Below are 13,484 nucleotides of genomic sequence, written 5' to 3' on the forward strand. Positions count from 1 at the left end.
TTTCATGATGGTGATGATGATGCCACTTTTAATATATATTTAATATAAAGCAGCACAAATATCTAATGTCTCCTGTTTCGCCCACAACAACCTCCTTACCAGGTGGGTTAGGCTATGTCTGAGAGAGAGAGCTCCTAGGTTAGTACTTATCAATCTCCAATATTTTCATATTATACTCTGTCTAGCCAGTCAAAGAGATTCATAACAATTATTAATTGTGGAAGCAAGGTCAAATAAGGAGATTCCTTTTCATATTTGGATAATGTAATAGTTGGGTTCATCTGAAACACTAAGTTTATACTTTAAACTTTGGCTTACCATAAATCGCAGTTGCCTGGGGTATTGAATAAACTATAATCTGCACATAATGCTGGGATGTAGTAGGTGGGCTCAAAGTAAAACCTTAAGCCATAATATTAAGCCATAACAAGGTCTGTGTATATCAAGTAATACAGTAAAGCAATTTACTTTTGCAACATTTCATTTCCAGATTCACTACACTGATTCAGATTGTAGAATCTTGGCATTGCTATATCTTTATGAGTGTCTGAGAGCAAAGTAATAGATTTTGTATCTGTAAAAAAAGATACATACTACCAAGTTATATTTGTTGCTATGCCTGTGGCAGTTGGCTTGCCTGCTTGATTTCTGGCATAAAGTTATCTCTAGCAGATAATGTTCTTGTTTGTTCTGGAACCAATAATGATCACCTCTGTCTCCCTCGATAGATAATTTTTACCTATTTGGGGATATCTGCAGGACCAAACAGACCTCCCTACTTTGAAAGTAAGGAAGAGGGAAGATTTGGCCTTCTGTCTTAATCTGCAGTTCTGGCGTAACTCCTAAGAACTGATTAAATCACTCATTAAAAGGCTATATGACGTTTGAGCAACTAGTGAAGAAGTCTACATCCAATTAAAACTGGATGGGGAATTTAGGCAAGGAGATTAGCAGTAATTACCTAAACTGGAATTTGGCCAAGATACATGACTTAACACCCTTGTTCTCCACCTCTGAGTGCACTGGGATCTTTAATGAACACAAGTAATCAAGACCTTGACTTCTTTAAAAAAAAGTGCATCTATTTTCACTGTCAGTTATGCAGCCGTTCATATGAAACAGCTTAATTAGATTAAGGTAAAATTATGAAGTAAAATTATGCAGAAAGGGGCGGCATACAAATCCAATAAATAAATAAATAAATGAAATTGCTAGTGCAAATTTGAATAGAAATTTGACATGAATTATTAAGTTAAAACTATTGAAACCATTAAATTATAGATTAATCTTCCTTAAAGCCTTGGAGCAAAGTAGCATTTCCTTGGACAGCCATTAAAAGATATTTTCCCCTTTTTTAAAAAAAAATCCATAAATATTTAAGCTCTATTAAAACAATTGCTTTGACCAAGGAAATCACAATGCTTCTAAAATCGTAAACCTGGACAAATATTCTGTACCAGTGATGGCGAACCATTTTTTCCTTGAGTGCCAAAAGAGCGTGTGCATGCGCTATCACACACGCTTGAGTGCCCTCACCCATAATTCAATGCATGGGGAGGGCAAAAACAGTTCCCCTGCCCCCCCCCCCCCCCGAGGCTCTCTGGAGGACAGAAACGGCCTGTTTCCCATCTTCTGGGGGCCCAGTAGGCTCGCACTAATCAGGATCCAAAGGCTTCCCTGGAGTCAGGGAAGAGTAAAAATGCCCTCCCCCATTTCCCTGTAGGTTCTCTGGAAGCCGAAAATACCCTCCCAGAGCCTCTGTGCGAGCCAAAAATCAGGTGGCTGGCACACACATGCATGTTGGAGCTGAGTTAGGGCAACGGCTCATGTGCCAGCAGATATGGCCCCACGTGCCACCTGTGCCATAAGTTTGCTATCACTGTTCTATACCCTTGATGGCGAATCTGTGGCACTCAAAGCACTCTCTGCGGGCATGGAAGTCGTTGCTGTTGCATGCGCGTGCTGCCTGCTGGTCAGCTGTTTTTTGGGTCTCTGCCACGGTGCATGCATGTGGGGGGAGGGGTTCACATGGAGTGTGTGCACATGCATGGGGTAATCACATGCACATGTGCAGGAGGCAGGGTGCACGCGGAGGATCGTATGTGCATTGCACACAATGACAAAAAGGTTGGCCATCACTGTTCTATACCATATTTCCCCCCCAAAAAAATATACCTCCAGTGAAACCAGATGCAGTAGCACACTCTCCTACATTATTCCGGTCTCTTTCAATCCCAATCCAGGTTATTTTTTGGAGGGGGGGATTAAATTTGATCAAATATATATAGCCTGACCTTACTAAAGCATGCGTTCGAAAAATAAAATAAAATAAAAAATAAAAATTGTTGAGACTGCTGAAATTTATCTACAGTTCTTTACTTGAGTTCAGATTCACACATAATGTCAATACTGATAAAAATAAAGAATCAAAACAGTTGCTCTAATTCATAATATGCATGTAGTGGACTGAAATTGAGATACAGGGTTTATTCCATGTACAGATAGTCCTGGATCTATGAGCACAACTGAAGTCAAAATTTATGCTGCTAAACAAGGCTGTTGTTAAGTGAGGTTCGCCCCATTTTACAACCTTTCTTGCCACAGTTGTTACATGAATCACTGCAGTTATTAAGTGTTTTTAATGAAAAGAATAACTGAGGTGAAATGAGGGTAGTGTTTCACACTAAGGGGCTACCACAAATGAGAGTGGGGAGGTGTCAACCTGTTCTTCAAAGCACCTGAAAGTAAAAGAAGTAGCAATAAATGGGAGCTAATCAAGGAGAGAACCAAACTAGAACTAAAATAAGGAGAAATTTCCTGATCGCTAGAATAATGAATTAGTGAGACGACTTCTTACAGAAGTTGTGGCTGATCCAACAATGAATGTTTTCAAGAAGAGATTGGACAACCATTTGTCTGAAATGATATGGATTGTGGTTTGAGCAAACTGGATTATCCAACTGGGTTGGACAATTAAAAGTCTTCCAAGGTCTCTTCCAACACATCTGGCTTCCCCGCTGACTTTGGTTATCAGAAGGTTGCAAAAGGTGATCACATTGACCTTGGCACACCGCAACCATCATAAAATATAAATCAGTTGCAAAGGGTCTGAATTTTGATCACACGATCAGGAAGATTCTGCAATGGTCATAATGAAGTGCAAAAAATTGTCACAAGTCACTCTTTCCAGTGTCTTTGTAACGTCAAACTGTTACTAAACAAACCATTGTAAATCAAGGACTAGCTACTGTACACTTATAGCTGCACATCGGAACCAGAGACCTGAATACACATAGTCTTTAACGTCCAACAGTTAATTAAGTGACAGTCTGAAGTTGCAATGGCATTGAAAAAAGTGACTTATGACCATTTTCCACACTAATGACCATTGCAGCATCCCAGTGGTCATGTGATTTACATTCAGATGCTGGACATTTGACTCATATTTATGACCACTGTAGTGTTCAGGGGTAATTTTGCAACCTTTTGACAAAGTCAATGGAAAACCTAAATTCATTTAACAACTATGTTGCTAATTTAACAACTGCAGTGATTCACTTGACAAATGTGGCAAGAAAAGTCATAAATGGGACAAATTCACTTAGCGATATTTTCATTTAACAACATAAATTTTGGGCTGAATTGTGGTCATAAATTGAAGACTACCTGTACATGTGGGGGTTTATTTTTCTTTTTATTACAAATAGCCTGATTCACCAGTAAATATTGTATGAATTTTAAGAGTTTTCTACATTAATTGGTGATGAAATCATAATCCCTCATTATGCAATACACTGTAATAAAAGAAAGTAGAGAATAAAAAAATAGAAGTTGGAAGAAATTGGGATTAGAAATACAGTAGTACCTCTAGATACGAGCTGCTCCACATGCGAGTATTCCAAGTTATGAGCTGAGACGCAAGCAAAATTTCTGTTTGACACTCGAGCTCAAATTCAGGATACGAGCCGAGCCCCCACTAGGTGGCGCAAGAATTCCATTTTTTCCAGTTATCTCGGTGCGAAAAGCCAAATCTAAATGCATTCGTTCGAGATACGAATTGATCGACATACGAGGTCGGCTCTGGCACAAATTAAACTCGTATGTCGAGGTACCACTGTACTCAAGAGACTGAATACTTATAAAGATGTTTGGGGGCAGGAGTAAAAGAAAAAAATTGAAAAACCAAATACCATAATATCATAAACCCCAGTCTGATAATTTGATATGCTATGTGGAATGATGTATGTATGTATGTATGTATGTATGTATGTATGTATGTATGTATGTATGTATGCCATTTGTGGCCAGCTTTTAAGTGCCTAATACACCTTAGCTAAATTATACGACAAATGTGGCAACCTTGTTTATTCCTTTCCCTAATAGTATCAAACTGAATATAGACCTCACAACTTATGGATTGTAATTTTAGTAGTATTGACATTGCATGGATTTTATCATGTTATTTATCATTTTATCCTACAACTTTTGATTGTGTATTCACTGAGTGTTTTTATTTGTTTTGGTCTATGACTGTCATAATAAATATGAACATTTGATATGCTATGTGGAATGATAATTGTAGTTCAATATAAGGAGAGAACCAATGCAATGTATTCATTTGTAATATAAACAAAGTTATATAATAAGAAACTGTATTTTTTAAATCTAAAACTGTTGTTCTCGCTTAAAGAATTTAATCAGTCCAATATGCTTTTAGGAAATTAATTTTGTATTTCAATAGGATTGAAAAAGGATATCTAATTTAAAAATTCAAACCATATATTGGTGAGGGTATATAATATTATAATGTAATATATATATGGATACACTCACAAACATTTGAATTTAAAATGATAAAAGCAAAGAAAAAACTTACAATTTATTAAAAATGGACTTTATAGTGAAGCAGAAAATATGAGCATAGTTTCTTAATAAGTAATTTCAGAAATCTTATTCCTGTTGATATATACCATTTTTTCAGTGTATAAGACACATCCTTTTCCTCCCTAAAAGAGGCTGATAGTTAGGTGTGTCTTTACTCTGAATGTAACTCTTCACTCCCCAGCCCTAATTAGCTGCTAACGATCTTCCCAGCTGTTACCTTGCAGGCTCTTTCATTGTTTCTCTCTGTGAAGAATGTTTTCCAAGCCCTAAGTCTTTGCAGGGTTTGTTTCATTTCTCTAACTTGCTCCGAGTAAGTTTCTTTCCAGCCCTAACCAAGTGCTAACAATGTTCCCAGCTCTTACCGGCTTGCAAGCTCTTTCATTGTTACTTTCTACAAAGAATGTATTCCAAATTCTGTTTTTATAGGGGTTTTTTTCATTGCTTTACTTGCTCCAGATATTTCTTTCCAGCCCTAACCAGGTGCTAACAATGTTACTAGTTCTTACCCGCTTGCAAGCTCTTTCACTGTTACTCTCTGCAAAGAAGAATGTTTTCAAAGACCTACGTCTTTGCAGGGTTTTTTTCCCCATTGCTCTACTTGCTCAGACTGTTTCTTTCCAGGTGCTAATGATATTCTCAGCTTTTACTGGCTTGCAAGCTCTTTCATTGTTACTCTCTCAGAATTAATAAAAAAATTAAGCCCGTAACCAGAGGATAAAATAAAGTGTTGAAGCTGACCAGACTAAGGACGCTAGCTAGATGAATACCTGATTAGCAGATTCTTTGCCCTATTTTCCTCCCCAAAAACTAAGGTACGCCTTATACTCTGAAAAATATGGTAGCATTGATTTGAATAATGGAAGATGAGGAGGAGGAGAAGAAGGAGGAGGAGGAGGAGGAGAAGGAGAAGAAGAAACAAGTGCGATGGAAATAAATTGTTCTAAACAAAAGACAGTAGAATAATTGTAGCCATGATCTCCAATTTTCTTATTATCAGAGAAGACAGTGGAAGACACAAAAGCTGACTATTTCAGACAGCAATAGCCATTGCTGAAAAAAAGAAAGCACATTCAAAAAGCTGTCCCAACTTGCTGCTTAATGAGGAGCAATTAATCCATCTTATTGTATTTCAAAACGCAGAGGACTCCATTCATATCAAAGGGAATTTTCCAAGGCTTTTATTATTATTTTTCAATAAAGAGAAGCTACATAGAGCTATCTTTAGAAAGCCAACAACAGTATTCTCTTTTTACATGCAAACAGTATGGAATGTCCACTAATGGATATCTAATCATTGCATACATGTGAACAGTAGGCATTTTTAAAATTTTGTTTAATAAATCCCTAATGGATACTGAAAAGGAAGCAAAAATATTAGTGTTACTGCAAAACAGTGCAAAATTAGGAGCTACAGCATTTTCCTACGTTGGTGGGTGAAAAGGAGCAAACCACATTTCTAAATCAATCACTGAATATATTACCAACTGAGTTCAAACAGCTTTAACCCATATTGGGAATATTTGTATAATCTAGGTAAAAATCCTGGATCTGGATAATTGTTTTCTACAATAATGACAAACGTGCAAAGAAAAGTGGTGTGCTCCTAATACTCAGCAATTTGAACTCAGGCCTTTTCAGTACATTTCTTCTAGAACATATTCACTACATACCGTATTTTAGGTGTATAAGACGCACCGGTGTATAGGGCGCACCCAGATTTTAGAGGAGGAAAACAAGGAAAAAAGTATTCTAAACCAAATGGTGTGGTATTATATTGTTTAATAAGATATCAGTGTAGCAGAATACTTTTTACAACCATGTATACTTAATACAAACTTCAAACTTGACAGCTTCAAGACTTGTGGACTTCAGCTCCCAGAATTTCTCCACTAGTCATGCTACCTTAGGAATGGGAGTTGAAGTCCACAAGCCTTAAACTTGCCAGGCTTGAAGACCAAAGTCATGTTTCACCCTAAACCAACTTATTTGACCCCTATGACAATCATTAAGTGTTGTGCCTCATGATTCTTGACAAGTGTATCTTTTCTTTTATGTACACTGAGAGCATAGGCACTAATGACAAATTCCTTGTGTGTCCAATCACACTTGGCCAATAAAGATTTCTATTCCACTCTACACTCTACTCTATTCTACTCTATTCTGAAATTTTGTGCAAAGCCTTAGATCATCTTGAAAAAGCTAAACAGGGTTAGATGGTGCTTACTTGGATGGGAGACTACAGGGGAAATTCAAAATATAGACCCCCACCAGGAAATAACACATAGGCCAGAAGAAGGTAATGAAAAAAACCCCTAATTTCAATAAAGCTGCCTCAGCCAGAGAGAGGCAGCCCCCGCCCAGCCCCTGCTGCAGCTGCTCGCCCCAGATGCCTGTTGGGAGGGCTCCTCGGGCAATGCCTGCCAGTCTCCCACAGGGAGGGAAGCAGCCAAGGGCTGCTGGGCACCCTTGGGGACAGCCGCCGAAGCACGGGAAGGCTGCCACTGCCACCCGCTGCCCAACTCCCCCCCCCAGCAGTTGATGCATAAGACGCAGTCAGTTTTCGAGGTACTTTTTAAAAGTAAAAAGGTGCATCTTATACACCAAAAAATACAGTATATTTGGGATAACTAATCAGTCACATATACTGTACTGTATATACTGTATTTTTAATCCCACTGTCAACCCCTAAATATTGACAGGTGAACTCTTATGAAATAATGATAATTCAGAAACATAGATTTTGCTTTCTAATTGCTGGATGTAGTTTTTCATACCATGGTATAGAAATGCTATGGCTCTCCGCACTCCACTTTTAATGCTTAAAAAATGCAATTTATTCCCATTAATGAGTTGCTTCACTAGTGCACTTTGCATGGAATTGCAGCAAGGGGCCACAGCTTCTCTCTATATATAGTCCTCAACTTATGACAACTGAACCAAATTTTTTGTTGTTAAGTGATATTTGTCCCATTTTACGTCATTTCTTACCACAGTGAATCACTGCATCTGATAAGCTAGTAACCCAGTTGTTAAGTGAATCTGTCTTCCCTGTTGATTTTGGTTGTCAAAAGATTGTAAAAGGCAATCACATGACACAGCAATGGCCACAAGTATGAGTCAGTTGCCAAGCATCTGAATTTTGATCACGTGATAATGGGGATGCTACAAAGCGTGTAAGAGTGAAAAACAGTCATAAGTCACTTTTCAGCGCCGCTGTAACTTTGAACGTTGTAACTTTGAACAGTCACTAAATGAACTATCAGTAAGTCTGTACTTTTGAAGAGATGCATTAAATCATCTCACTTAAAATTTCTCCAGCTATATGAGCAGGCAACAGCTGTTCAACAATGCAGCATTCAGGTGTGTTAAGTGAATTAGCAGTGCTAAATATATACTATTTACTTTCAATGAAAGTTGTTCATGGAACACTAGTATTGTGCAGAACATTAAGAAACACTCCAACACATGTTATGTTATGGAAAATGTTCCAAACTGCATTAGTTGATCTGTGATCATTTACAGTCTTCAGATTAGATAGATTGCTTTTTCGGAAACTATCCCTCAGTAAATCATGATCAATAGATAGACAGAACTGCAAGAGGCACTCCACTCATTAGAATCTGTTACAAAGCAGGGCAGAGTTTGCATTTATCTTAAAATCTGCCTAGTATATATAAAAGATGGTCTCCTATTGCGCATTTTTATCCTCTGTCCAAATCTTCCTTCATGTTTAGAAAGTTAAGGTGAAAGAAATATTTCATACAATGTTAATAATTTTCTTTCCTCTTTTAATTTAGTGGATGTAGTCCCAGACGAACAATAAAAAAGAGCATTATTTCTTAGAGGACTCAAATTGTGCCAAAATAATATATTATTCCTAAGGCACACAGATAGAGAATAGGTTGCCTACTATCTTGCACTTAAAGTAGCAAATATCAACTCTAAAAAAGGCTTATCATAACTTTGTTGCCCCCTTTTCTTACCAATCTAACTTCTTAACCTTTCCACACATATTTCTGGATTTAATAGAATCGCAATGTTACATTTATTTCAACGCAGCATCCAGATTTTCTCTAACTCTAAAGAATCCAGGTAACCCTATATTTAAATAAGTACAAAATATTCCCAATTTTGTACTTTCTATAGGCTTAATGTACAAACCCATATCTAACTTTAACCCCACATACAAGTAGATCCAGCCTTAAAGGCTAGATCCCATCCGATTTAGTCTTCCACCTCTTTCTTAAGAAGAGGAACAATTTTTCTTTCATCTACATTGTGTAAAAAAATGAATTTTGCACAGATAGAAATTCTACCTTTGTCACTCAAAGCTTATTTTATTGTGGAAACCTGTCTCTTTGCATTGATTCATGTCCTAAAATTCTCACAATGGCAAAAATTCTAAAAATGCAGCAAAGGATTCTTTTAAAAGGACAAAGGATGCCTTAACTTTTAAACAATAGAGAGGCAACAAGTCAAGTTCCTGCTGGGAAAGAGGGCTTTTAAATATCATTGGTATTTGCTCTGTAAAGAAGCCACCTTTGCCACAGCTGCCACCATCACCATAGTTAACAAAAGAAAGTGCATAAATAAGAAATAAGCACATTTTCTAAAAGGAAACTTTACTAATTTAAGTGGTGAGTGAAAAAAACATGTTTTCTCCATAAAACAAAACCACGACGGTGTAAATACAAAACTTTAGGAATAGGCAATTTGCTAGGTATAACACAACAAATCACATGAATTTCTTGCCCACATAGGAGGCTGCAGGTGCCCAGTATTAATTTGGTTGTGCCCTTAAAAGTCAGTGCACTGTTTTAATGTTCCAAACATGCGCTAAAACGCCTTCTTTTAGATTGGATGGTTTTAGTCTGAAATGCCACGGCCTTCTCCATCTTTGCGCCCTGGGTTAACAAGCAATATGTTTAAGTTGAATTACCTATTCATCAACCCCAACCAGTCAGCCAGTGCAACTCAAAAGCCAGCCACCAACAGCCATACAAGCCTGCCAGCATGCTGCCCACAGCAGAGTCAAACCAGAAGCTCCTGACAAACAGATCACTTATAACTTGAGTCTGTGGTTGACATTTTCCTGTTCCAAGACTGGGGCAAATGCCACTGATGATACTTGCTGTAGTATATCAGACAATGAAGCCTTGCCCAAAATTGTAGTTTTTGGATTACAATTCTCATAATTCCTATTCTGACCAGGATTATATAATTTGTAGTCAGTAGCGGGTTGCAGCCAGTACGAAAATGGAGCTGTGTGCGCAGCTCTAGTTCAAGTGCACGACGGCATGAGATCCAGCTTCTGCACATGCGCCGAAAGCCAAATCTCGCAAGAGGATGCACGCACGAGTGAGACTTCGGCAATTTTCACAGATTTTTTAAATTGGTGAAAACATCAGTGGAAATCACTGAAATCTTGCTTGTGCGCACATCCTCACATGTGATTTGGCTTCTGGCACATGTGCAGATGTCGAATCTCATGCCGATGTGCACACATGCGCCTGACATATGCGTGACTGTGCCAGACACATGCGCGACCATGCCGGTCACCGGGAGTGTACTGGTAGCGCTGGTGAAGAGGACCCCCTGGCTGCTTATAATGTATTGTAGTTGGACCACATCAGATTTGAGAAGACAGGTACACAGGATGAAATGTATTTCTTTTGGTTGAATTGTTCAGGTGTTTTGACTTTTTTTTATTAAAAGGAATGATTTCAAAAAAGATAGAATGAAAGAAAAAAACCTCTCCCCTTAATCTGTCATTTTTCTTCTCCACTAAAAAAAATATTTGGGAACTTGCAATGCAACATTTGTGTTACTTACATGAAGAAAATGAAGCATTGGTTGCTGCTTTTGTTTGCTCTTGGGGAAATTAGAAAGAGAGAAAAAAGATCATCCCTCTTTTGTTAATTTTAAATGAAGTGATGCACAGCTTCTCCAGGATATATGCTCTTTAATAAACTACCCAGCTGAAATTGTGCAGCCCAATCTTCATTCTGTGTACTCAAAAGCCAGTTTTGTGCTCTATGGATCAAGTCTATAAGAGGAGAATCCAGGATTTCCTCTGCAAAATCCATGTTTATCAGATCTGACAAAGACTTCCACAACTTCAGGGAGGTGCAGATTAAGCACACACCTAACTTTTCTACAGAAGAAGCCAATGAGGCCATTTCATTTGGCCAATATAAAATAGTGTGAAGGCTAGAACAATTTGTCAAGGGTAAACTCTGGACCTTGCAGATAAGGATAACATCACTGGAGGCAACTCATCTGAAAAATGTATCTTTAAAAACAATAGGGGAGAAACTAGTATACTGATTTAAATCTCAGCTTTTACAATATGTGCTTCAGCACACACAAAGATCTTTATTTAACCAGTGTTTTGCTCTCCACTCACCCACCCATATTACAAACTCTTATCTACTAATGAGATTTTAAAAGAAAACAAAAAACAAAAAGAAACAAGGACACATTTCCCTATAAAGTTGGCATGCAGACAGTGAATACGCATTCCAAAGTGTTAAAATAGTTTAATATAGATGCTACTGCAGAAATCAGAGGGAGGGAAGGAGATTAAACACAAAGAAATGTCAACAGCTACCACATGCAAGGAAACTGGGTTACAAGAATCACAGCCCCAGGCATTCCTCCAATCACCAGGGAACACAGGAAGTGAAACGCATAGCAACCACAAGCCCCAAAGCAGAAAAGCGCATACCTTCAGCTTGGAATGAAAATCACGAGATTTCCTTCTGGCAAGAACCTGAATGTGACTAGACACCTGCAGGGTAGGGGAAGGGAGGGAAACAAAGGAAAAGCCTGTAACCATGGAGATGAAAAGCCCCCTACAACTGGGCAAGCCAAACGTACCTTAATGGCAGCTTGAATTTCTCGAACTTTCTTCCTGGCTAAGACCTGTATGTGACTAGACACCTACATCGTTTGGAATTTTAAGGGGGGAAAAAAGGGAGAACAAAGGGGAAAGGGAGAGAAGAGAAATAATAAAAAAAAAGAACACAAGAAATCAAATTTATGCCTGGAAAAAAGAAGGAAAGAAAGAAAAAAAAACCCAGAAAGTTTCTTTGGGGAAAAGTATTTTGCATTATCAGCAAGCTTTGCTATTAAGAAATCGTATTTCCCAGCCATACACCATATTTCGTAGCAGAAACATTTTATCAATGCTGGTCATCGCTGCAGTGATTTAAAGGAAGAAAAACTTTTAGACTATTATATTTTGAGCTCTTTTCTGAAAATTGTTTTGACTACAGTCTATGTAACTGTAATCTGATGCTATTCAAATTTGCAGATGTTCTTCAAAAGTAAACAAATTAAAATGTAATTATATGGAGTTACTAGATATATATTAGACACACACACACAGACACACATAGACTAGTAAGCAAGATTTGTAAGCAAGCTATGATTATGTTGGGCTTTGTCATTACTACAATCAAAAGTGTAGTGTTAAAAATGATCCTGTGGTGAGAATGAATTGAAGTAAAATTTTATAATCATTAAATTAACTCAGTGGCAATTAATATATGACTGAGGTTTTATTTCTTTTTAAGCTACACTTTATTTATATTAGATTTGTTTTGTATTCTTTTTATTGTATACATTTTCAAAACTAAAAGCAATGGATGAAAATAATTACCAGTAATGTCTACTTAATTTTTATTCTTTCTTATTTTATAAATATTAAAACAATTTTGTTGGCCACAGACCCTGAGCCTCTTGAGCCTTTTTAATAAATAAGTTGATCTAGCTGGTCTGCATACCAATGATTTTCTTTTCAATATGTACAGAGTTCTGATTCAGTGGACACAAAATTCATGATCAGAAATCTGTTCTAAGGGATAAAAACTGTAGCCACTGACATTTTATATCCAAACAAAATTTAGGTACATTTTGGAAAGATAAAAATAACTGCAACCTGAGTTCATCCATTGAGATTGGTAGTCAAAAATTATAATTTGGAACTTCATTTCAAAGCTATTGATTTGTTAAACTAGGAATCACATTAGGCCATCATTAGTTTTTCTACATATGGTTAGCGGGATGTTAGAACTAAAGTCAATAAAACAAATGGATTCCTTCTTATAATCCTTCAGAGAAACATGTGAAAAATACTGCAAAATATAAAATAAAATAAAATATTTTTGCAATATTATCTTTGAATAGCCAAAAGAATTTTATGGGATTTAAAATGCTGCCATAAAGTAATTTTAGAGATTACTTTTAATTGTAATTTGGAGTTCAGCTTTAAGAGTGACTGAAATTTAATTTCTCTCTATGCAAAAAAGATGCCAGAAAAAATAATATTTAATGCAGATGACTATGAATCAGTAACATTAGGCCATTTCCCTCTTTTTCTGTTTTGGCTGAACTGGCATTAGTTTTATGGCACCATAAGCAATACATGTAAAGCTTTCTGCAGTTCGACCCAGATATACATTCTGGATTTCTGCATATTTAATTTTCTCTGTAATTGTTCAATGCCATTTTATTCCAAAGACAGAAGACACACAGCTCTTTCATTATCTTGCACATGAAACAACACCCCTATGTTTGGTGTGCAAAAAGAGGGAGGG

The 13,484-nt window shown here is 37.1% G+C and overlaps 1 protein-coding gene across 10 annotated transcripts in view; it reads right to left on the reverse strand.

Moving 5' to 3' along the window:
* Positions 1 to 13,484, reverse strand: part of TEAD1 (TEA domain transcription factor 1) — a 281,398-nt gene that overhangs the window by 60,383 nt on the left and 207,531 nt on the right. For 6 of the 10 annotated variants that reach the window (XM_070762830.1, XM_070762877.1, XM_070762838.1 and 3 more), the window contains 2 exons: positions 11,764 to 11,826; positions 11,612 to 11,674 (listed from right to left, as the gene is read on the reverse strand). In XM_070762830.1, the coding sequence (XP_070618931.1) occupies positions 11,612 to 11,674; positions 11,764 to 11,826 (126 nt within the window). The remainder of the gene's footprint in view (positions 1 to 11,611; positions 11,675 to 11,763; positions 11,827 to 13,484) is intronic. The other 4 variants (XM_070762844.1, XM_070762853.1, XM_070762862.1 and 1 more) reach the window with 2 other exon arrangements.

This window comes from Erythrolamprus reginae, chromosome 1, assembly GCF_031021105.1.
Source record: "Erythrolamprus reginae isolate rEryReg1 chromosome 1, rEryReg1.hap1, whole genome shotgun sequence".
NCBI classification, from domain to species: Eukaryota; Metazoa; Chordata; class Lepidosauria; order Squamata; family Dipsadidae; genus Erythrolamprus; species Erythrolamprus reginae.